The 26,437-nt window shown below is 27.3% G+C and overlaps 1 protein-coding gene across 1 annotated transcript; it reads right to left on the reverse strand.

Moving 5' to 3' along the window:
- Positions 1–20,660: 20,660 nt before the first annotated feature.
- Positions 20,661–26,158, reverse strand: LOC145835139 (kelch-like protein 35). The gene is made up of 2 exons (XM_082942689.1): positions 25,939–26,158; positions 20,661–22,099 (listed from the first exon to the last, which is right to left on the reverse strand). The coding sequence occupies exons 1-2, from the start codon at positions 26,156–26,158 to the stop codon at positions 20,661–20,663; spliced, it is 1,659 nt and encodes a 552-aa protein (XP_082798815.1).
- Between the last annotated feature and the right edge of the window lie 279 nt (positions 26,159–26,437).

Genomic DNA, 26,437 nt, shown 5'->3' on the forward strand with positions numbered 1-26,437 from the left:
TCAACCACTAGATGGCAGTGACCAGCAGGGGCGAGCTGTTCGCGTGGGGCAGGAAAAAGGGCGGTTGCTTGGGAACCTCATAGCATCCAGGACAAGTACTTCCTGATTGTGTCAGAAGTGAAGAACGTGAGGTTGGGAGTGGACCACTCGCTTGTGATGTCACAAAGCGTGTTTTGAGTGGAGAATTGTGAGAATTGAGAATTAAACTTGTAACATCAATGAACGGGATAAGGGTTAGTTTCGATTAAAACCTTTTAAAGTTTGCGGTTTATAACTGTTTATTAAAGTGTAGCTTAGATATTTTTCACTATTTAAAATTGTTTAAAGAATTTTATGTTGGTAAAACACTTTAAGTTTTTAACTCAGTTTTATGAAATTATGCGAGTCAAGTAATGTTTTTATCCTTGAAAAGTTTTACGTTTTTTGTCGTTATTTTGTATATTTGTTTAAAGTTGTCTTTGTTATTATACTAACTATTTATTAAGGAATAAGTAACATTAAAGACTGAATACAAAATTCATTAGAAAATTTAGTTTTATTTTGTTTTACTATTAGAAAATTTTCGTTTTAAATATATTTTAAATATTGAGTAAGACTTTGAATGTTCTTTATCGAAAAATTTGATTTGACATACAACTAAAAAATTTTTAAAACCGTTTATATTTACAAATTTGATGTTTTTAAACTAAAACTATTACAGAAAGTCAAAATGTTTGTAACTTCAAAGTTTTTACATTTTTATTTTTTTATTTTAATATATCTTTTGGTTACTATTATAAGTAATTTAGACGAGGCAAATATCGAAAAAATTAATAAAAGTTGGAATACATGTTAGTTTTTTTCAAATATTATTCAAATAAAATTACACAAAACTAAAATAAAATGGACCAACACAGCCTGGTCATTACTACAAAACACATTGCTACTTCTGACAAAAACTTGTAATTATTTATGTTTATTTTAAGGTAATACCTTAGCAGTAATGTTTTTAGCCAAAATATTTTCCCGCCGTCATTGCTTTTGTTGATAATCATGCAGTTTGGTTTTAAAAGATTTTATCGAAGCAATTTATTATTAGAAAGCGGTTGATACCTTGAGACGGACAGTGAAAAATTCAATGAAGATATATAGAGAGCGGACGATGACCCAGTACGACAACATCGTGTTTATTACGTCATAAAGAAGATATCTATGACGGCCACGTATGAGTGTATTCGTCAATATAATAATTGAATTTTGAAATAATAAATCTTTACTGTGCTCATTTTTTTTGTAATTAAGCGTATGTTTTTTATTTATCAACTATTTTTATCTTTTAATATTAATTTTTAACTAGTGATAGTTGTGCTATATTCAGTTTTCCTTAAATATTTTTAAATATTTATGTAATTTTATCCAGAATTAGCTATAAAATAATTTTTTTTTATGCAGATAAAATATTAATAAATTACTATACGTGTTATTATATAACTTAGTTATATTAAACTTCATTTAATGTAGGTAGGAGCTAGATACAAAACACAAGTTGTTAAAGCTATCTCAACTAACTTATTTTCTTAGAATTATTGTTTATATCTAGTTTCAAAAGGATACTAACACAGTATATGTTGTACTTACTCACTATAAAGTCTTGTTATCAAATAAACAGTTTATTGTGAATCAGCTCTGATGCAGTTAACTGGGCAAACGTGGCAGATGAAGTAAAAAATATGCAAAAGCTAACACTGAATAGTTTTTCCAAGAAAGGTTTGTTTCATGCCTTCGATACTAATCATCATAAAAAGAAACCTGATTTTTTATTTATTTCTTATCCTCTAATTACTTACTGTTAAAAGCATGTTTTTTAGTTGATTGTATAATACTTTTGATATTAAATTACTTTAGCTTTTTACATTTTCGAGTGTTTACACATAGTTATTAAGTATGTTTTAGTAAAATTATAACTTCAAGATAATTTTTAGGTACATCGTTTTTACCATTAAAATAATTTGTTTATAAGAAACTAATAAATGTTATTGATTAAATACCAATTTTAAAGTATTAAAATAAAAAGTAAAAATAAAGTTCAGTATTCTAAGTTAACATTAGTATCGTTTTATTTTAAATAAGCAGTTGCTAAAAATTGTAATTTTTTTTTTCATTCAAGGTTTTTGAAGTAACTATTTGATTTGTTGCAGTGAGAATTGAAATCTTATTTCAGAAGCATGTTTAAGTTCTCCGAAAGAGTTTCGATTTTTTTTTAACTTCGTATGATTACTTTTAAAACTATAAATAACATATATAATTTGAAAGCAAAAACTTTTTAAGTTAATTAAGGAATTTATAATTTTATTTTACTTTTAAAGATTTTGTATAAAAGAGTTTTTTCAAAGCAATTTACTAAGCAGATTTGTGGATAATACAGTACCGAATGGCAGTGTTGTAAGTTCAAAACTATTTTTTTCAATAAAACTTCTATGTATTGTTTTTTGAATGTTATAAACAGGAAGTTCATCTAGCGCTTCATAGATCTAGCGTTTCATCATCTTATGAGTCGCAAAGACGACGAAAATATGGAAAACGTTGGTATAAAACTGAATAAATTTTCTCCAATCACAAGGTAATTATTTGTTTGATTGTATAAATCAGTTAATTTTTGATATTAATGCAAAAAATTGATTAAAATTTAATCTTAGTTATACTCACAATGATGTACTCTGTTGATAATTTTGGTTTAGAAAATATATTTTGTAGAATAGTTTTAATAAATTCTTTCTTTTAAATCAATGTAAATTAATGACCAATGTCAGTTTTTTCCTTTTTGCTCTACAGCTAGCTAGATTTTTTTTTTTTTCATCAATAAAATTTTATTTAGTTTCTTAAAATAAACTGTACTGTAATTCAAATCTTTGTAATAAATTAATCTCTATAGTATTAGAAAATAAGAATATTATAAAAGATTAATTTTATGTTTTTCAAAGAATAAAAGTTTATAAATGATGTAATAAATCTAATTTTTGTGTTTTATTTTAGTGAGATAAAAAGTTTTATTTATTTTATATCCACAGTGTTAAATAGTTATTTGCCTTAACTAAAAAAGAATGCTGAATTTACTGGGATGTAAAGAGCTTATATAAATAAATAGATTTATGCAAATTTTATACTTTATTCGCGACCGGTTTCGGTGGCAATATATTTCGGTGGTTTGTTATATGCAGTTTCATATTTTATTTTTGCCTGAAAAGGTCGCAATCTCTTGCCACCGAAACCGGTCGCTAATAAAATATAAAATTTGCATAAATCTATTTATCCACAGTGCTAATAATACTAACATAATAGTATAAACTTAAAGTTTGGAAAATACATTTTCACCGATATAAAGTTGTTTTTGTAACCTTTGAATTAGAAAAAAACAATTTTTGAATATTTAACCAAGTTTAAAGATAAAAATCTATTAATTTTTTTAAATTTTTTAATTAAACCACAACCATTTCGATAATAGAAATAAATTTAATTTTTCTCCAGATTTGAATCATGGATAAAAATACGTTTTTTTTTGAAAGAAGTTTTGATGGATAAAAATTTTTATATATAAAAACAAAGTTTTATGTCGTTTAGTTCTTTCGTTTACTAACTAAATAAATAAGTTATGTTTTTATTAAATAGTTTTAAGAAATTAATTTTATAATCGATTAAATGGACAAATTTTAAAGAATTAATATTTTACCTTCCATGGTTAAACTTTATTATTTTAGTTACCAGTTCGACTATAATTCAAAAATTTTTAATTAATAAACTTTAAACTTACTATCTTAAATTTAATTTAAAGATGTAAAATGTTTAGTTGGTTGTTTTTCTGTAAATGTAATATAGGCCAAGTTTTTTAGGTAATACTGTTGTACAAAATAGTGTAAATATTTTCCTTCAAAGTAATTGTGATACTTTGACTGTTTAAAGTTAATAGTTTTTTTTATAATATACTACTATATTATAAATCAATCAAATTCAAATTTATTTTGATTATAAATTATTATTTTGAAAATACATTAATTCAAATTATGCTGTTAACTGCTTTAGGTTGTTACTTGTTCGTTGTTACACTTTTAAAAAACATTATTGTAATTTGTAATAAGTTAAAATATTTACGTTTGTTCATGAGTAGCTTATATTTAATTTCTACGATTATTATTATTTACATAGTTTATACTTTTTTTTTCTGATTTTTCTTATTTCGTTACCGTTGAACAATTAGTAAATAAACTGTTTTTAGCAAAATATTTTAATACTTCAGGTGATGTTTATTGTAAAAAAAAAACAAAAAAGTTCTCAAATTTTTTTTGGTTTAAGGACCTGGGTACACAAAAAGACCTCTCGGTCATCGAGTTGCCCACCCAACTTTAATCAAAACTATAATGAGCTAAAAAAAAAAAACTTAACAGACAAAATCTTAACCGAAGAACTTAATGCAAAATAAGACTATTAAATATAATAATATTAAATGTTTTTCTAATCAAAACCATCGAAAATATTTATAAATAGTTTTTTATAATAATATAATATTGGTAAGTACTTCTCTTCGAGGATCGACAAAAATTTGGTTGTCGCAGGCTGTAGTTTTATAATCAACGTCTGCTTCTATTATACACGGATACATTTTTGCATTGGTTGTAGTTTTTATTTATTAAAATTTTCTTACTATCAATTTCAACCCATAATCTCGGTCGGTAAATTATACTTTTAAAATGGTTATTTTTAATTTATTAAGTTTTTTCTTACTATCACTGTCACCCCTTACCTTGGTCGGTTGTTTTTTTTTTCTCTTTAGTTAATTTATTTGATAACTTATTTTTTATGATAAATTTTGTTAGTTAATTTATTATTTTTACTATCACTGTTACCCCTAACTAACCTTTACCCTCGGTCAGTAATTTTTGTTTTGTATTAACTTATCTTTTAGTATATTATATATTTTTTTTATATATTTTAACTCTCGTACAAAAATTACCTCCGTGCAAAATTGTCTTTGTGCATTTTAGTCCCTCATGCAAATTTGTCTTATTTTTGCATTTAATTAGAAACCTCTTGCAGTTTTGTGTTTGTGTAACTTTGACCCGTTCCAATATATATCTTGTATTAATAGTTTTTCAAATAGTTCTAGTCAATTAATAGTTTTAATAAACTTTAGTTTTACTGAAGAATATATTGGATAATATATCTCATATACAAAACAGTCGTACAAATCTATTGTTTTTTATATAATCAAATAGATATATATCTTCACAACAAAAAATGTATTTTAAAGAAGAAAAAACACTAATCACTAACAGAAAAATACGACAAAATAAAACCAAGAACAAACAAAGAAAAAAAAAGTTAAGTTGTAAAAAGTTATTTTTGAGATAAGCTAACAAAGATTATTCAATTTTGTTTGTAGCGTCATAATGTGTTTTTATAATCTTTTAAAACTTTTGCTATGTTATTTATATTGCTCTGATGAAACGTCTTAAACGTTAAAACATAGTAGTAAATTATAGGACATTTCTTCAACATAACAGTTTAGCAAGCTTAAAATTTTAAAATACATAATGAGACATAGTAAACAAAATTTATAGGTGCTTTATTCTGCAACTAGCTGATGTAAATATGAATGTTACATTTCTTTTTTAACGCATACACAACTGATGTTGATTCTTTTAAGCACAGCCTACAAACAGGGTTATTATCATCTTCTATTGGCTGTGCTCTTTTAATCACTTCCCAAGTTTACTTAAAATCAATGTTTTTGCGCTTTAGGCTGCAAACATACTTTGAAAGTCAGTCTCATTTTCGTATACACTACCTTTAAAAGATTTTTTTATGGTTAGCATAACGAAATCTGAACTGAGTTGAGCATAAACCGGAGTAAAACTTCTTTTTAAGGTCAAAGTTAACTGTTGCCTTGTGAATAATGTTCTCCGAACGGCAATTACCCCCTTTCAACTCATAAAAAAAGGAAGGTTATTTAAATAAGATGAGTGAATTCATATCGTCTTGTCGACATATAAAAATGCTCCTTTTAAAATACAATAAATTTTAAAGTATTATGTGGTCACCTAAGTGTTAATTTTATGAATTTTAGTTGTTTGATTAGTTAAATGGAAGATCAATTTTGTACCGAATTTTTGTAATGCACAATATTACGTCATAATGTTTTATTTTGTAGAACTTTAGCATCTCTGTTTAACAAAGTGTTTTTTATTTTAAATTTAATTAACTGATAATTAAAGCATTTAGGTTTATAAAACATATGTAGTAGTATTTTCTAAATCGTACTTTTCTAATAAACTATTGTCTGATAATTGCAAGAACCTAATAATCAAAAACACAAAAGAAAAAGAAATGTAATCTGGTATAACCCTCCTTTTAGCAATTCTGTAAAAACTAATATTGGAAGAAAATTTATAAATCTAGTCAAGAAACACTTCAATAAACAAAATCCGCTAACTAAAATCTTCAACAAACATAATATGCGAATAAGTTATTCGTGTACGGCAAATTTAGAGAATATCATTAAGGCACACAACCAAAAAATTTTAAATCAAAACTCAGGAATTGAAAGTCAATGCGGCTGCGCTGGTAGCTGTAAATATAATTTGAAAGGGGGTAATTGCCGTTCAGAGAACATCGTCTACAAGGCCACAGTTAACTCTGGCGTTGAGACGAGGTTCTATGTCGGCTTGTGCTCGACTCAGTTTAGATTCAGGTATGCCAATCATAAAAAATCTTTTAAAGGTGGCATATATGAAAATGACACTGAACTTTCGAAGTATGTTTGTGGCTTAAAGCGCAGCGGCATTGACTACGAAATATCCTGGGAAGTTATAAAAAGAGCACAGCCTATAGCCGACGGCAATAGCCCGATATGTAGGCTGTGTCTCAAAGAAGCATCAGCCGTTGTATATGCACTGAAAGACAAAAGATGTTTGAACAAAAGAAGCGAGTTTGTATCGTCTTGTAGACATATAAAAAAGTCGCTTTTAAAGTTTAACAAGTTTTAATTTCATCTTAAAATAACCTAAATTTCAATTTGCATCTTAATTTTATCTTTATCTCTTCCAATTATCTGTCCTAATATGTAGTTACTCACTGAAGTTATATGAATTTTCGCTAGTTTATTGTCTGTTGGTAGATTAGTTTTTGCACAAGCTGTTTTGCACGATTTTTGATAGTTTCAAAATTACGTCATAATCTATTCATGCAAAAAATTTTTTACCTTCATTAGTGATTTTGTTTTGTGCTTTATTTCAAACTTGTTTAGAAGCTGATGAGTGAGTAATCACGAAACTTGAGTTTTTCGAGCTTTACATCTTTGAATAAACCTTTATATATACATATATATATATGGGACTACGTTAGAGAAAGCTTTTTTATTTAGACATTGATATGTAGTCTATCTAAATTTGTTGTATCTCAATTGTATAAAACAATGTTATATAATACTTTCTACTTATGTCTTATAACCAGTTTATTTAGAGATTTTATGACTTTTTAACTCACATACAACGCAAGTTATGGTAAAACTTTTAAGATCAAATTTCAAGAATGTTATTGATCAAAAAATAAAATTAGATTTAAATTCTATATTTAAAATTTTTATTGAAGCTGAGCTAGTTTAAGTGTTTTGCTTTTCGTGATAGGTATTAAACAATAAGGTAAACTATTTCTTTAAGAATAAAATTAACGACATTAACAAATTAACAAAATTTAATTAACATTTTCTGAAAGTTTTTTTATTTTTTATACTTATTACATCTGAGTAGATTGTTGCAAACATTAAAATATCGATTTCTTTTAAAAAGAACTTACAACAAAGTGTTAAATTTCCAAAGTTACACAAATATCACACAAACTAAATAACACAAGCTAATAAGGTCGACACGGGAAGAAATTCTGCTTGGTAGTAATTGGGAGACGTAATTTTCCAAATTTTTCTCATGTCACCGGAAAAAATTCTATTATTTTATTATATACTTTGAAAGGTTAATTTAACACAAATATATAAAGCAATTAAAAATTTATAATTTTAAGAAAACATTTTTTAATGTTTTAATGCCTCTTTTTACATTTTTTGTTTAATTAATCTCTTAAGTATTTTAAAAACATAATTTTACGAACTAACGTTCTAATTTATTATTTTTTAATTTTAAATATAAAACTTTGAACATAGCCGCAGGATATAATAATCGTTTAATATATTATTTTAAAATTAGTAAACCTTATTCAATAATTTGTCGAAATTAATAGTAAGTGTTTCTAACTGTTTTGTATACAAGTTCAACACTAACACATATATCTATATTCTTTATTTTCCATCTTAAACAGCGATAAATACAACACAGTTAAAGCTACAACACAAATAAACAAACAATCGCAAAATATAGATTTGATGATTCTTTCATTCAAACAAAAAAATTTATACATCAATTCAAATAACTAAAAATAATAAACTTACTGTCAGTAATTTATAATCCTAAATTTCTTTAACAATCAAGAAATTCATAATTTCACTAAATTGCGACTCTAATTGCAAAATTTTAGAATCAGTATTATTCTTAGATTTTTTATATCTAACTATAAAAATATAAACAAACGACTCAAAATAGTTAATAAATGTTTAGTCTACACAACTTTTGCAAACTTCAAGAATTTAAAAGAAACCCATCCCTCTAATGGCGCTGGTTAATTACAATACGAAATCAGAAAACGACCATTTTAACACATGCCTGCAGTTGGGGCACGTGTCGTGATCTTCGAACCACTTGGTGGCGCATTCGGTGCAGAAAACGTGTTTCCCGCCACAATCGAGCTCCATCAGATTGTTGCCCGGTTCGAAATCACTCATACATATTGTGCACGTATCGCTTAAGTTTGACTGGTCGGCCGTGAATTTCCTGAACTCATCCACTCTAGACTTTGTTAGACCTGTACGTTTTACTTGATTTTAGAATATTTTTTGTTCGTTTTAATTACTCTGTTAAGAATTGGTAGTTTACGATTTTTCAGTTTAAAAAAAGTTCTTAATACAAAAAAAAATATCAGCATAAATTGAATATAGATTAAAATTTAGAAAAACTGATAATTTGAACTGAGTTCGAAGCTTTTTGTATTATTATTAAGCAATACAATTATATTAAAAAACGATGTTTGTTTTTTTTCATTGACATAAAACGATAGATTATGATTTTTTTTTGTAAAACAGAACCTTGAGATGGCAATTCCCAAACGTCATCGTTGAGATCGAATAATTCGTCATCACTATCGTCATCACTGACGTCATCACTGACATCATTACCGACGTCATTACTAACACTAATATGATAATGGTTAACGTTAACAGTAAGTTGTATGTTAGGTGCCTGGCTACTACTGAAGTTATCGTAAATGTTGATATTAACATCAATCTGCCTATCCGGGCTTCTTTGACTAGCCGCTTGGCTTTGAACGTGACTGGCACTCACTGGAGCTTGAGGTGTTGCTGCCTGTATTCAATTTTTTGATGAGTTTAAAACAGTTTTAATTCACAACCAACTGATACAAACTAAGTTAACCCTATTTTTAATCTTTATTTTATTTAACTAAATATACATTATATAAGTAACAGTTATCAAGTATATAAGTTACCTGATGTAGTCTGGGTTGGCTAGCATGAACAGCAGGAAACGAAGGAAGATATTGATGATTATAACCAAAAGAGTTCCAATATTCTCTAATGTTATTGTTTTGAGCTAGTGCTGCATCAAAATAGTTATGAGTATAAAAATTGTTAGTTGTTGGAAAGTTATTGTTTTGAGCAGAAAAGCTGTCATGTTGTGTAAAGTTATTATTTTGATTAAAAGAGTTATTAGTTTCTCCATTGTTCTTGTTTCGATTAAAAATATTATTAGATGTTCCAATATTATTGTTTTGAACAGAAAATTCAACAAGTCTTCTAGCAGAATTGTTTCGAGAATAGAAATCAGCAGGTTTACTAGTATAATTGTTTCGAGCATAGAAACCATCAGGTCTTCTAGGAGAACTATTTCGAGCAGAAAAATCAGCAGGTCTTCTAGTAGAGTTATTTCGAGCAAAAAAATCAGCAAGACTTCTAGTAGAATTGTTTCGAGCCGAAAAATCAACATGTCTTCTAGTAGAATCGTTTTGAGCAGAAAAATTAGCAGGTCTTCTAGTAGAGTTATTTCGAGCACGAAAATCAGCAGGTCTTCTAATAGAATTGTTTCGAGCAGAAAAATCAGCAGGTCTTCTAGCAGAAGTTTCATTTTGATGAGCAGAACCATTATTCGCTATGGTATTATCTGTTGGAGCTACTCTAGATATAGAGTAAAACTTGTCAAACTTGTAAATTACTGAATTAGGGGCATTAAAATTCCAACTGTAGATTTTCTTAAAATCGGTAGCTGCGGCAGTTGGATTTACACCCGGAGTTCTTTTAATTGTTCCCTTCTCTCTAGCATCAGAAGAATTACTATTCATCAAGTCATTATTTTTAGAAGAAAACTGCTTTAATTGGCTTATTGTTTGTGACATTTTGTAGTGGACCAAGGAACTTTTGCTCTTCAAAGAAAAAATGAACTCTTCTGTTCGTCCCAAGCAACTTTTTGTATTCCGCTTTGAGGCTGGCCACTCTAGCAGGACTTTTAATGTGGAGAATGCAGGGCTCATCGTGCTCATTCACGTTTTCAATAACGAACATAACCAGATAAAACAATTTTAGACTATTAATTTTTAATAAAATTTTAAGCATTTTATAGAGATATTTTCACTGAATAATGATTGCAAATCTATACGAAATAATTAGTTGAAATTTAATTATTACTGAATACTAAACTTTTAATTCATACAAAATGCACTATTAACGTTGTATCTAAGTATCAAAATTCAAATAACAAAAGTATGCAACATTTATTCAATTAAAATACATAAATAATAGGCTTGAATGTTATTTACAAAGTATTATATTAAATAAAATAAAATAAATAAAGTTCTGAATATAGAAATATATTAAAACTTCTATATAACATATAATTATATTCTTTTGGTAATGTAAAAGTAAATGTAAGTGTTTATTTAAGATTTAATTTAAGTTCACTTATTTTACGAGTTTTTTAATTTTTTTTTTTCCTTGAAGTATAACATTTTTTAATTACATACTTTTAATATTTTTATTTTTAACTTTGACTTTTTATAACAGCTGGTGTAACTGCTTGTAAGACGTTATTAAGACCAGTGTTTTTTTTTATTGCTTATGCCTACATCAAGATGAAAAATTAGAAAAAAAAGCAATATCCACTTTAGAAAATTATGTACATTCTTTAAAATTAAAGAAATTTTTACTTCTTAAATTTCTGTAACTTTAAATTTATATATTTTTTTCGATTTAACCTAAGTTTGTTCTTTAATAACTTTATTTTAAAGAATGTATAAATGTTACATAAAGTTTTCATATGTTTCAGCAAAATTGTTTTATATTTTTTTATTTACAGCATTTAGTTTAAAAACTATCGTTGAACTACTTAATTCTTGCTTTTTGGTTTATACTTAATTTTTGTTATAAATGATTTTTAAACTACATTATTCGTTTTATGTTTAAAAAATATAAATGATTTTTATAACAAAAACACTAACTCGACACCTATTTTAATTATAGATTAAAATTATATAATTGATCTTGGTATTTTTTTCTAACTATTTGTACTAGAATATCAAAAAAATAAATAAATAAAATACTTGTAACCAGATTTAAAAAGTTACGAACGCTCTTGTTTACTAGTCGCTCAAATAAATATTTAATGAGTTTGTCAACGCGCCGTCCACTTTTTTGTTGCTTTTTTAAGCAAATATTATTATATTAGAATAGCTAAGTAGGAAGAAAGTGTAGAGTTTCACAGAAACAAATTTAAAATGAAAAAGTTAAGTATTAACTACTTATATAAAGATTTTTTCGAGGCCTTAATACCATAAAAAAAATAGAAACAAATTATTTTCAGTTGTGTTTAGTGTTTTTGTTGGTATATACTTTAACTGTGGATAGAAAACTTACGATAGTTACTTTATGGTCTTAAGAATCTAAATATACAAATATATATATAAATATTTGAATAGAATTTTTACAGTTCGTTGGTTAATAGATATGTTATACGGGGACAGGTCAAATATGCACGAAGGGACACTATGCACGAAGACACTTTTGTACGAAGGGATATTTTTGCACGAGGACACTTTTGCACAAAACACTTTTCCACGAAGACACTTTTGCACAAAGAACAATTTTGAACGAAGGGTCATTTTTGCACGAGAGTAGAAAATAATTGATTAATAAATGAACAACAATTAAAAAGCAAAAAATAAAAAAGATACCGACCGAAAGTTAGGGTAACAGTGGTAGTGAAAAAATAGATAGTATAGAAATAAAAATAAAAAGGGTACCTACCGAGGGTAAGAGTTAGGGGTAACAATAACACCAAAAGTAATAAGAAAATAGTAGTTAAAAAAAAATAAATCATAACTGAAAGAAAAAAAATAAAAAAATAAAAAATAAGTAAATCTAAGTTACCATCCGAGGTAAGGGTTAGGGGTAACAGTGATAGTAAAAATAAATACTAAATAAAAATTATTTATAAAAAATGGATCTAAAAATCAACCCGTTTAAAATTGTCTTCATTCATATTTTGCACCTACCCGTATTAAATATGTCTTAATAGTTGTTTAAAATGTGTTACTTAAAAAAAAAGTATATATTATAGAATTTTATGGACAATAAAAATTTTAGTACTTTTAACGAAAATGCATATAAGAAATAAGTTTAGGTCCTGTCACACAGTTTAATAATTACAGCTTTTAAATGTTTACTAAAACATTTACTGAAATAAATTAGAAATATAATATTACAAAACAACTTTTTTTATTTTATTTAAGTCTCTCTTTCTTGTAAATTCTTTAGATATAACAAGTTATTTGAAACATAGAATACTTTTAATGACAAAAAAAAAAAAATTATGTTATTTGTTCATATAGCTGTTTTGTAAATGAAAGTTTTAAAACTTTTGTAATGATAAAACGAAATTCACCGCAACTTTTAAATATCCATTCATACAAACAAGAAAATCTTTAAAAACAAAAAAAAACTATTTTTCTATGCATTATTATTTTTGTTATTGTTGAAATTTATTGTCAAACGAAGGACTTAGGCATTAAAACCTAAGCCACTTAAATTGAAAGACACTAAAATAAAAAGAAAAAAAAAACAAAATACAGTCTTAAAATAAACATAAAACTTATATAAGGTTCAAACTAAAAAAAACTCAAACTTTTATAATTAATATAATCAAACAATTCCAAAGCTACTTATTTTTATTTATGCATTCCAAAAGAATATTTTTTTAAATAAGCACCTCTTGTCAAAATTTTTCAGAATCTGGCTCGGAATTCTAGGAACTATCTTGAAGATATAAGTCAACCATTCTTCATTAAATAAGAAATTCAAAACGGCATTTATTTTTAATTTTAGATATAAATTTTCATCTTTTAGAGTATTGATCTCAACAATTATTCGTTATTGATCCTGTTTTCAAAGTTTATTTAAAATTTAATTAAAAATTACTTCAAATATGTTGTAGCAACAATTTATAAATCTAGCTTACAAATCAACTGAGCATCCAATAATTTTAGAATCTAAAGCTCCAAGCACATTAACAATAAACCGGCCAAAAAATCAAAACTAAAAGTATTTAAGATCTATAAGGGGAAGGTGTTGCTTACAAATCAAACTACGAATAAACTACAAACCGCAAACTAAATCAATTGTTTAGAGATGAACGAAACTAATTACTTATAAATTTTATTTAAATCAATTTTTTAACTTTAAATCGAACATTTACAAGATTTTTGCAAGATTGTTCATTTAGAAGTTCGTTCCACATTTTTAGCGAACGATAGAAAAAAGAATTTTGTCAATCAACAGTGTTGGAATGATATTCTCATGCATATTTTTTATTATTACCTCTAAGTGAGTAATTATTTTTATAAATTTAAAAAAAGTTTGTGAATCAATAGTAGTTTCATTATTAATTAGTTTAAAAAAGTATCAAGATAAAATTCAAGTCTTCTGTACTCTAAAGTTTTTATATTAAGCTTTGTTAGTCGGTCTATGTAAGACGAATAGAAAATGTTTCACCGATTAAAGATTGATCTAGTAAATTTTCTTCGAATAGATTCTAGTTAGTTGATATCTTTTATAGAAGATGAAGACCATAAAGGTTTGTTGTATTCCATCTTAGGACGGATGTAAACTAGGTACAATTTTTTAAAAATTTCCAAATCCGTAGATATAGAACTTTTTAGAATTTAAAAAGATAAAATTGATCCAGTTCGGTAAAAATAGTTAATGTGATGGTTCCATTTTAAATTACCTGAAATAAAAATTCTAAGGTTTTTAAACACTTCAGTAATAGGTAAAATTACATTGTTTATTTTAAAGTCAAACGTTGAAATAGGTGTATTTCTGTGATTATTTAAAACATGAAATTTGCTTAGATTTCTATTTAGTTTTCTTTCTTTTAATCAATTGTAGATTTTAGTATCTAAAGAAAGAAAAGATCTAAAGATTTTTGTAAAATTAGGTTAGATTGTCTAAATATTTTTGCGTCATTTGCAAAAGGCTTAATGTTGCAATTAGCCGCAAAAGTATGAACACTTTGAAACCCAAATACAGGTTTATCACACAGCTTTTATTTACTACAGATATTAGCTGCTCATCTTATTTAAAACAAACCAGCCTATACAGACACATCTTGCTATGAAATAAGTTTATGTTTTAATTTTTTGTATAAATATTACTAAAACATATCTAGGTTAGTTCAAACAATATTTTTCGTCGCTTTTGAATGTACATTTAAGTAAATCAGATATATTTTGATACCAAGCAGATTGATACTTATCTTTAAAAAAGCAACATCAGCAACAAAAGTATGACGAGAAAAGAGTTAGTAACAAAGCACTCGGGCACTTTACCCGTACAAGACTGGATCGACTAATTTGTTCACAACTGCACTATGACGTCACAGAGCGACACGTCATCGACGTCATCGGCCAATCAGAACTCGAAAAAGATAGTGGTGAGGTGCTTGTTGAAGTACGGTAACGACACCAAGTTAGTTTTTGTTGATCAAATATGTTTAAAAACAAACTTCATTTAATGCTTGGTTGTTTGGTTATTTAGAAAAACTGTTTAAGTGTGCTACAAATAAAAGCTGCAGCTTTATGTTTAATAACAAAGAACACAAAGTATTGAATATATATCAAAAAAAAATCTCTATTACAATTCAAGTTTAAAAAAAATTGTTTAAAATAGAAATTTAAAACTTTTTTTTTTTAAGTCTACAAGATAAACATCATTGAGTTGTTTAAAATAGTTTAATTTTCATTATAACTATTTTTTATTAGTCTATGAATTAAATATTAATGCTTGTTTTTGCTGCTAATTTGTTTTTATTTATATAATTAGATTTAGCAACGTGTTTAGATGTTAGGAAAACAAAGCAGTAATCGCCGAATTGCAAATGACGAAAGAATTGAAATAAGTCCTGTCATCTCATATCAGTTTGATCGTAATTATGAAAAAATATAGTCTTACTCAAAAATATACGCCTTCTTTTCGGTTTGATTAATTACTATTTAATTATTCTTGATAGCTATTAAGATGTTTTCTAATTTTTTGTCAAAAACAAGTACGAGTTTAATAAAATTTAAAAAAGTATTTTTCAAACAGGTCTATGTCTACAAGAGCCCGTCCATGGTAAGCTGCGAGCAACTCGTGGGTTGAGGAGGCAGTTGCGGTGCAGGGACTTTACCGTGGGGTTTTCCCACAATAGCAAGTACGCAAATGGCAGAGCGATGATCAACCTCCATAGAAATAACATAAAACTTAAAGTTTGACTTGTGAGCATATTGTTATGTTGTGTTAATTTTACTTGTTTGTAAAGAGTTAAAGTTGTCTCAATTGTGTTCTAAACTATTTAAATTTTTAAAGTTTATCAAAAACTAGAGTCAGCTGCAGACGACTCTAAAAAAATCTAATTGTTTGTTTTATGAAAACTGTGCAGTAAGGATTTTACTCAGTTTATATGCATACTTTTAACTTTAAAGTATCTGTATTTATTTTTTTGACAAGCTCAGAAACAGTAAGCAAGTTTTTACTCACAGTAAAGCAGAAGAAAATTTACAAGTATAGCATCAATCAATTCGAAAGAAGAAACGAAACCAATTGAAGAACAACAAATTAAATTATTAAATCAAACTTCAATGTCAAGAATGTTGTTAAATATAAGTTTAGTTAAACAACTTTGTTCTTGTAAGTATCAAAATTTTTGTAAATAAAAGTTATTAAACAGCATAAATGAAAAGGATATTACATCAGTACTGAATGATATTTGGTTTCAAAACAACACTAAAAATTTGAGAAGAGTATTAACAACTAAAAATAGTTTTTTTTTTCTTATTGGTTTTTATATGAAAGGTTTAAGTACAAAGTAAAGCCAGTTTTTAATAGAACTAAAATTTTGATTAATTTTTAAGACATTGTATTTTTATTGTAAGTTGTAATTAATAAACTTTAGGTAAACTTTTCCGACAATTTAAAAAATCTACCTTCTCCTATGTTTTTTGACCTAGAAACTTAAACAATTAGGAAACGTTCCTTTTATAAATGAAAGATTTTCTAAAAATGTTGGGATTTTAGACATACCATATAGAAATTATAAAACAAATAAAATACGTAAATTTTTAAAAATAAAAGTTTCGTTTTTTCAAAATTTTGATTAAATTCTATATCAAATATTTTAATTTTAGTGATTGACTTTCTGTGAAAGTTTCAAGAGGATTAGTTAAAAAGTTAAGAAAATGGTAGAATTTTATAAAACAGCCTTTTTTCGCGTTTTTTGTTTTAGCTTTCTATTTAGAACCTATTGAGCACACCGACTTTGATCGCTTATATCTCAAAAGCTGCTTTGATATTTTTTTTATGCCTGATAGTTCAGACAAATATCTAGGACATAAAATCAACTTGTAAAAATTAAGGTCGAACACCTCCACCAATCACTCGACATTTTTAATGTCTTTCTTTAAGAAGTTAAACTATTTTAACGTATTTGTGTCTTTTTTATTTTAGCTTCATGAAATACTCACAGAGTAAGTTAAAAGTTATTTAACAAAACCTTTTTTTTTGTATAGTTAGAATATTTAAGTTGCTACGTGTATAAGTAAGCTATTTCTAGTAGAACTTTTAGTTCTGAAAACCAATTGTTGTAATATCACACAAATAAAGTCTTTAGTAGAACGCGTGAATATTAAACATTCAAAAGTACGCCTAGACACCTAATAACAAGATTTTTATATAAAAATACAAATTTTTATATGTAATTAGGAATAACTATAGAAAGAAATTTAAACTGGTCTGAACACATAGATCATATAAAAACATAGTTACAAAAAATATTAGATGTATTACATAAAACGAGAAATTTCTTTAAAAAAATCATTATCTATAATATTTGATTCTTTGTCTATGATCAATGTTAGATTTTGGTTGTTGTGCTGGATAAGAGAAATTAAAAAATTTATAAATGGTAACAATGTTCTCATAAATAGAGCTATTAGATGCATACATTTTAAAAAATATGAGGGTAGTATAAGAAAGATAAGTTAAATAATATATACTAAATGTTTTAAGTCTGTATCTATATGATTAGGTTTGTTCATGTTTAAATTTGAGAATGACTTGTTACTATCTAAGTATAATGATTTCTTTTAAAGTATATACTAAAATATTCAAAATAAGTTTACGATGTCTTTAGAAACAAACTTTTTCCTACCTACAATAAACAACAACAGTGATCATAACTAGCTCGCCTACCAAAGAAGTAAATTATTGACTGAGCTACAATTATGTTTAAAAAGTCGAATTGATTTTGGTAGGTTCCAGGATAATCTTAACTTTTTGTCAAATAACGTTTTTCAAGGTTAAAAGTGAGTACTGCTAACATTTTACTTACCTTTATTAAAGGAAAACACCAATGTTTTTATTTATAGCCAAAAGTTTCGTGTCATAAATTGATTTGAAAGGGTGCAATATCAGAAGTTCAGTCTAAATTGCAGGTATTTTATTTGGCTATTATTTAGATTATTTATTGAGATTACTTTTTTTAACTAGCTTCTAATTATATTAAAAAAGATTTTCATTACTAGCTTGCCTATGTTGAAATTTAGTTATAGATCTTTTCATTGTGCAAAGAGGTAAGCTCATAAATGATAGGCTGAGACTTCAATTTAAAGAAAATTTAGAATAAATGAACCTACATTTTTCTAAAGATAAACTTTAAATTAGAAAAAGGTGTTTGCAAAAAAAAAATGTTTTTGTTGAATTTGCATATTTAGGCTTAAAAAAAATTTAAATATTAAAATTCAAATTGTGAAAAAAAGGTATTTTGTTATTAGCAACTTTTTTTTATTAAGTCCATAGTGTGTAAGTTCTGCGGTACTTATTTTCAAAAGTATACAAAATCCTTTTTTGTTAAGTTAAGTTTGTGGTTAAATTCATAAATCTAAAAAGTAAAAACAAAATTCCTAAATATTTTTTTTTACTCTATATCACTTAACTAAGCTTGTCGTAAAACTATTTGATTTATACTAGTAAATAGAAAATGAATAGTAAAAATACTATCATAAAATACTTTTAAAACTTAATGTTAATACATGTCAGCTTCTTTTAATTGTTATATTCTTTAGAAAAGTTGAAACAAATTTTCAAATATTTCATGTTTGCTGTTAGGATTTATTGTTTATTTCGTTTTATAAGTTAAAGATAATTTTTAATTGGATCTATTTTTTTTCAACTTATTTTAGTTTTTTCAATTTAAAGCTTATACTTTATTTTCATTTGTATGTTATTAGTTAAGTTTGTTAGTAAACTTTGAATACCATTTTAAAGTCAACAAATAACTTGAATAATTTTCGTTTAGTATTCTATTCTTTTTTTATCAATTGTGTTGTATGTTAAACTTTAAATTTAAAAGACTTATTATTGTTAGCTTATAAGAAATTGTAAGAACATGTAGTGTACGACTCGATGCCAAAAAGGTTCTTTTTACACTAAATCCTTAGACCAAACTTTTTGAGCGCTTTTCTTTTATTGTTTAACGAACAATATACTTATAACTTTAGAATATATTCATATATATATATATATATGTATTTATTTATTTAATTATATAAAAACTATAATTCAAACAGCTGTTTCACACATTGAAATGTAAAATTTCATGTGATCTTCAGTGAGTTGTAGTTTATTATAATAGTAAACAGAAATTTCGATTTTAGAATTTTTTATGGTAATTATGACGTAGTAATGGTACAGTTTATTGTACGATTAGTTGAATTTGAAATACGCTGTAAATGTTATTCTATGCTTTTTAGGAAAGTTTAAAAAGGTTATTTTGGAAAAAATGTTTTAAGCTATTAGAAAAATTTTTTAGGCTGTTGGAAAAAATGTTATAAAATGCTATAAAATACTCGTGTTTGCTGCTTCGATTTTATTTTGTTTTAATATTTAGTTGGTTTTAATTTTGTTAAAATTAAAACCAACTAAATATTAAAACAAAATAAAATCGAAGCGGCAAACACGAGTATTTTATAGCATTTTATAACATTTTTCCCAACAGCCTAAAAAATTTTTCTAATAGCTTAAAACATTTTTTCCAAAATAACCTTTTTAAACTTTCCTAAAAAGCATAGAATAACATTTACAGCGTATTTCAAATTCAACTAATCGTACAATAAACTGTACCATTACTACGTCATAATTACCATAAAAAATTCTAAAATCGAAATTTCTGTTTACTATTATAATAAACTACAACTCACTGAAGATCACATGAAATTTTACATTTCAATGTGTGAAACAGCTGTTTGAATTATAGTTTTTATATAATTAAATAAATAAATATTAAGCTCCAATTTGATTTGTCGAGCACTATCGATCAGAACTTTGTATAAAACCTTTAATATATATATATGTATATATATATATCAAATAAGGTTATTATTTAAACTTGAACACCATCTACTGAACCAACTTGAAAGGCTTTAAAAAAAAAAATTTGAAAAAGTAAGATTTTAGAAATACTGGTACATATGTTTCATAAGATAAGACGCCTTAATCATCAGCCAGTTATATTTATAATCTTTTAATTTAACTGGCTGATGATTAAAGCGTCTAGTCTTATGAAACATATGTACCGGTATTTTTAAAATCTTACTTTCTCAATAAATTATATGTATATATATATATATATTACAGCTTGAATTCAAATATTTTTAGCACTAAAAGTATCAACACTTAATAGTTGCTTCCCAATGGTAAACAGTTAAAGTTGTAAAACAGCATAACGCATAAAACTTTTGAAAATTAAACTATAAAACAGTAAAGAGTTACTTTAATTCATAATAATACTTTATTCAGCAACTGTAACAAAACATTAAAAAAAAGTTAATCAATTAGGCAAGCGCAAATATACATAGCTGCTTTCACTTAACAAACTGTCTGTTTTAGACTTGATTACGAGCGTGCGCGGGAAAGTTACTGTGAAAACACTTTACTGAGTGTTCTTGCCACCAAACGGCGCAGGAACTTCCACGACCGTGTATCTCGAATATTCGGTTGTTACGTCACAAATTTCAACCGACCAATCGCGTGCTTCCGCGTCGTAAACCGCCTTTTTCCCGCTGCCGTCCAAGAAAACAACCACTCTGCTCCCCTGAACCGAAACGGCACACCGATCGAGGTCGACTGCCGCGGGCGGCATTTTCAGAAAAACAAAGCGATCGCAAACGTAGTCAAAGACCTCGCAGGTCGCGGGCCCGCCGCCGAACACGAACAACTTGTTTCCGATGGCCGCCAGTTGACAGTTCGTTCTTTGCTCGATCATGCTCGGCATGAAGGTCCACTCGTCGGCTGCGCTGTCGTACGCTTCCACGCTCGACAAAATCCTCCTGTTTTCGGCGCCGTCCCGATCCTGAATTCCGCCGCACGCCACAACCTTGCCTCTGAAAACCGCGCTTCCCGCTTCCGCCCTTGCCTCGCGCAGCCCTCCGATTTCCTCCCACCCTTGAGTTTTCGCGTCGAATCTGATGCAGCGAGCTTCTGACCATACCTGAGAACCGTCATCGCCATAAATAAACATCCAAGAGCCGATTATGTAGATGTGGCCCATGAAGGCGCACAAGCCGAAGAAGTTCGCAAACAGGTCTATGTCGGGCAGGTCTTGCCACTCTTGGCCGCCTACCGGCAACTTTTTCACCGCGACGTTCTGCGCGTCATCTTCACTGCCGCCAAAAACGTAAACGCAGCCGTCCACGCACGCTGAAATCCAGAACTCCCGGTATTGAGGAAACTCAAAATCGGCGCATTTCGTCACCGAGCCGTTTCTTCCGTTGATCCGCTGCACGGGCTGGGTCATGCTGCATAAGTTCCTGCCGCCGACGACCACCAGGTCCAAGTCGTCGCAGCGCCTCGGCTCGATCTCCTTGTTTCGGGTTTTCCCCTTCAAGACGTCGTCGATCAGCGAGCAGCAAGTTTCGCATCTCCTAAACGCCAAAGAATCGTTTAAAAATTGATCCAGTTCACGGTTGGAAAGCAGAGGAAGACGGACTTTCACGAGAAGGCGTGTTGAATACTTGCGCCTATCCGCGCCTCCGAAGCTCACCCAGTGGTCGGCGACGCGAAGCACCTCCATCTCCGACGTGACGTTCAGCTTCGAACTGGACAAAATTGCGCTCAACAGCGCGAAATCGAGGTGCAGGAAATTTTGGCTTCCGGCAGCTGCGACGAAGAAGCGCTCCATGCAGCGCAATGTCGCTTTTGAAAATGAGGGCATGCCGAACGTTTTCGCCACCTTGTGGTAAGTCGCCACGTTTTCGACGCTCATTTTGTCGCTCATGCGCTCGACGACGTCTCGTTTCACGCTTTCGTCTAAAATGAAATGCTCGGGTTCGAAAGGATGAAACGTTTTGCTCCGGTTGTATCCCATTGTTCCTATGAAAATATTTGAAATTAGATTCATTGCAGCTGTACGCTTTAGTTTTCAAGCCAAACTCACTTGTTGTTAAGCTTGGTAAGAGTTTTCTCTGAATAAATAATATTTATTTGGCCATTTTACAAAACAAATATTTTACAAATATAAGTCACGCGGAGAAGATAAAAAAAAATTAAATGACGACATTCAAAGTCCTAATACTGTTTCTTAGAGCTTTTTTTATAAGCATACAAGAAAAAGAGTTACGGCCTAAAAGAAATGCACTTTGTTTGTGATCTTTTTTTTGTAAATAACTATATGCAAAATTTTATAAAAATATGACTAAATTTTAATAAAATGTTACAACAATAATAAAATTGGTTGATTTTAAATTGATTAATTTTTTCAAAACTTTGCGTACTTTTAAAAACTTTTTATTTATTAGTTAAAATTACAGAAGAAAACAAATTTAACTTGTAACTACTAATAGTTTTGTAATGATTTTTTTTTTAATTTGTCTATAATACATATTAAGGTCTACACCAGAGTTTTTCCAAGTAGATCATATGACGCCTGCGGGTTCCAAAGAGGAGTCGTGACCAGTAAAAGGCTTACAGGAGGCCTTTAGGCCAAACTTTGAAACTTACACTAAATATTCTTGAGTTGTTGATGAAAAGCAAAAAACAAAGTCATAAGCGTATAGGAGTGGGTCATAGCTTTTTTTTTTCAGTGGAGGCCTCTTAAAAAAGTTTGGGATATTTTGGCCTATATTATGATACCATAAGGCTGTTTCTATATTCTGAACATATTTTGTATGTATCGTTTTCTAATTAAATCATATTTAATTATTTAATATTGTTATTAAAAAGATGTGTTTAGGTAAACTAGAGTACGAAGAATTTTTATTAAAAACTAAATACTCGCATTTTGTTTAAAGCAAATTTTGAAATATTTGAAACTGTTCATTACCTTTACTTAATTAAACCTAAAAACTAGTCGTACGGGGTCTAAAAAATAACTTTTTCTGAAATTTTTACTTGCTCTTATTTAAAAGCTAAGTTTAAACTGTAAAATAATGAAATTATATACATCATAATTTATTATGCAGTTAAAAATAAATTTAAATTCTCTGTACAAAACTTTAGGTATCATTCAGCTTAGTCTTATTTGTGAACAAACAGAATAACATATCTTCTTATATTAATCTATTTTATTGTAGGTTAAAAAGTAAATTTATTTACCTACACTAATATAATTGTATAAAAAAGTTTTACCTACCTAAATTTGTAAGTCCCATGCTTTATCATAAAATCAAGCTGTGAGTCGGTTGTCTTTAGTATATATAATAAATCAACTTTACTTCAAAAAAAATCGTTTTTCAAGCCTAAAAATTATAAACTATCTAACATACTACTTTTCTAAATTTACAGTTTTCTATGTAACCACTTGAATGATATGGTTGAGCCTTACAAGCATTCTTTCGTTTTTTGGTACTTACAGTTTCTAAGTTATTATTAACGCTTTTATGTTTTCTACCACCTAAACAATTCGAAAATCATCGAAAGAAACGTTTTTATCATCGCTGTCAATTATTACAAATACCCGAATAAGTAGTCTAACTGTACTTACTAAACTAACAAAATGGTTTGGCTCTTAATACTTGTTTGTGGCAAAAGTGATTGAAGACTATTTGATAATAATACAGATTTCGTTATAAAAATTTTTACAATTAAAAATTGTATTTAGTGACTTAGTTTTTGCACTACTTACAATATGTGCAAATTAAACAAATGTAATTTAATTATTTTATAGTTTAAAATGAACCTTGAAATAAGAGCAAGTATTAACTTCAGATTAATCTTAAAATATAGTTTACAAGCTTAAGGAGTTTTTGTTTTTAAACAAAACGCGAGTAAACTCGTTAAGTTTAGTTTGAACTTAAATTAATACTTTTTCCTTGTTTTTGCTTACTTAAACTTATATATCCCTTTAATAACTTTATTAATTTATCAAATGTGTTTTTAATTAGAAAATCATATTTATAAAATATAATCATAACATCGAAAACGTCTATGATATCATTGTAGGTAATTTTTTAAGATATAGTTTTCAAAACCATAACTTATTACTAATAAAATTTATTTTCTCCCGTAATTGTAAAAAAAAAAGTAAAATGTTTGTAAAATTATGCATAGTTTATATAGAATTACACAATTTTTGATCGACCAATTTTATAATTGTTATTACATATTATTAAAGGCTAATAAACCAGGGAAGAAAGTTTGTACATTTGTTTATATGCATGTAACAACATTTGTTTACAAATGAAGTTCCAGAAATTCGCAGAAGGACTTTAAATAGAGCCAATTTTTTAAATTATGACATTTAATTTTTCTTTTCAGCATGACTTATTTTTTAGTAATAGTTTTTGTAAGTACTTTTAATGTTAGGTGCTTTCAATTGCAGCAATTTTGTAAAATAATACACAATACTTTGATGACATCATTAATTTTACTTTGGGTAGTTTTTAAAGCCAAACTTTGTAAACAAAATACTGTATTATTAAACATAATTGTTGTCTAGCCCTATGTTAATTTACTTTGTTTGCTTTTTCTTATTAAGAATATAAATAAGCAATAAAATAATACTAAATATATTCAATGTTATTTAAGTAATTTATATATAGTGTTTGATTTATCTGCTCTTTAGTTCACACAAACTCACTTTTTGTTAAACTTAGACATTGAAATTTAAACACAATATAAGCTATTAATTTCTTTGAATTTTTTATTAAAAATTTTGGTAGCTATAAATCATAAAAAAAAATTAAATTACTTATAAAAAAAAAATTGTTTCAATTCCATTTTTTTATTTAGAATAAAGCTAACAGGGCGGCCATTAAACTTTTATATTTATTGGAATATTGTAATGTTGGAAAAAATCATGATACAACTTAAAATTTTTATCACTTGTATTTCTTTAAACTAAAATAAGACTTGTGTTTTTAAAGATATCAAAAATTTAGGATAATTCGTTTTTTCTTAAAACTTTAGTAATAGCCACATAAAGTTAAGTAAAATTTATTAATTATATAATACTAGTAGCTTTTGAATTCGTATTTAAAAGAAACATTTTTGTACAGAAAATCATATAACTTATTTTAACTGAAGTTTTTCTATTGTGTTTAAGGCCATTTGACGTATACAGACAAAGTGTACACTTAAATTAAATCTGTTTCTTAATGTTATTCTACATTTTGTGGTCTAACCAAGCAAAAGTTTAAATAAATTACTCCTACCATCAGTTTAATTATAATCTCTCTCTATTTGTACATCAATGTGTTTATAAAAATACAAAAACCACTATTTTTTGTAAATGTGTCGGCACTGACTTTCAACATTGAAAATTTTAAATTATAAGCATTTTTAACCAATCATTTGGACTCATACGGACTTGGCCACTGGTATCTAAAGCATAAAACTTCAGAACACTTATTGGAACCTTTTTTGCTAAATTGCTGCAATTACACACTTAAAAAGTACAATTCGATAAAAAATTAACCATAAAAAGTTCCTACCCTCATTTGTTCATTTATTTTACAACTATTTTGTGAAATTTTTACCCTAAATAATTTATGACTTTGTCAAAATATTGAAGTATTATTTTTTGGCAAAATTGCTGCAACTATAGACATAAATAAACAATCTTATAAAAAGACCTCATAAAAATATCACCCCTTTATTTTACTTTGACTATAGCAGTACATATCAGCAATGCAATTATCAGTAAGCTCGAAAATATTTTTAGGGAAAATAATTACAGAAAAATAAATATAAATAAAAATAGTAAGTTTTCAAACTAGCGCAACCTGCTTCAAAAACGTTGTTTACATTTTCCGTTTTTTTCTTCGCCAAAACTTTTTCAACACTACTCTTGCACAATTTCACAAAATTATTGTTTACAGGCCTTCCAATAGCTTTACCACAGTCGAGTAAATTTCCATTTGTTTCCACAAATACTTTTTCAAGGTGACCGAGTTCGCATCTTTTTGCTGGTACGTCTTTGTTTTGTTTAGACATGTTACTTTTCATTGTAAATACTTTAAGTCTAAAAAAAAAGTTTGATAAATTATAGATGATAAACTTGATTTGAAATTTAAAAAACAGCTTGGATTACTCAATAAAGTTTGAAAATATATTTAGTATTAGATTAAGAATAGTGAATAATACATAAAACTTAATTTAAATAATGCTTGAATTAATTCATTGCAGTTTTACAGTTGAATGGTAATATTTAGTTCAGTTTTGGAAATTTAAGCAAGGTAGGGTTATCTATTACATGTCCACTCCGTTTTTTTC

Source organism: Thalia democratica, chromosome 1, assembly GCF_965202585.1.
Source record: "Thalia democratica chromosome 1, ktThaDemo2.hap1.1, whole genome shotgun sequence".
Classification (NCBI taxonomy): Eukaryota; Metazoa; Chordata; class Thaliacea; order Salpida; family Salpidae; genus Thalia; species Thalia democratica.

Coding starts and splice junctions, on each gene's coding strand:
- LOC145835139 (XM_082942689.1), bottom strand. CDS start 26,158: ATGTCTAAACAAAACAAAGACGTACCAGCAAAAAGATGCGAACTCGGT. Junction 22,100..25,938: donor TTTTGAAGCAGGTTGCGCTA/GTTTGAAAACTT, acceptor ATATTTTCATAG/GAACAATGGGATACAACCGG.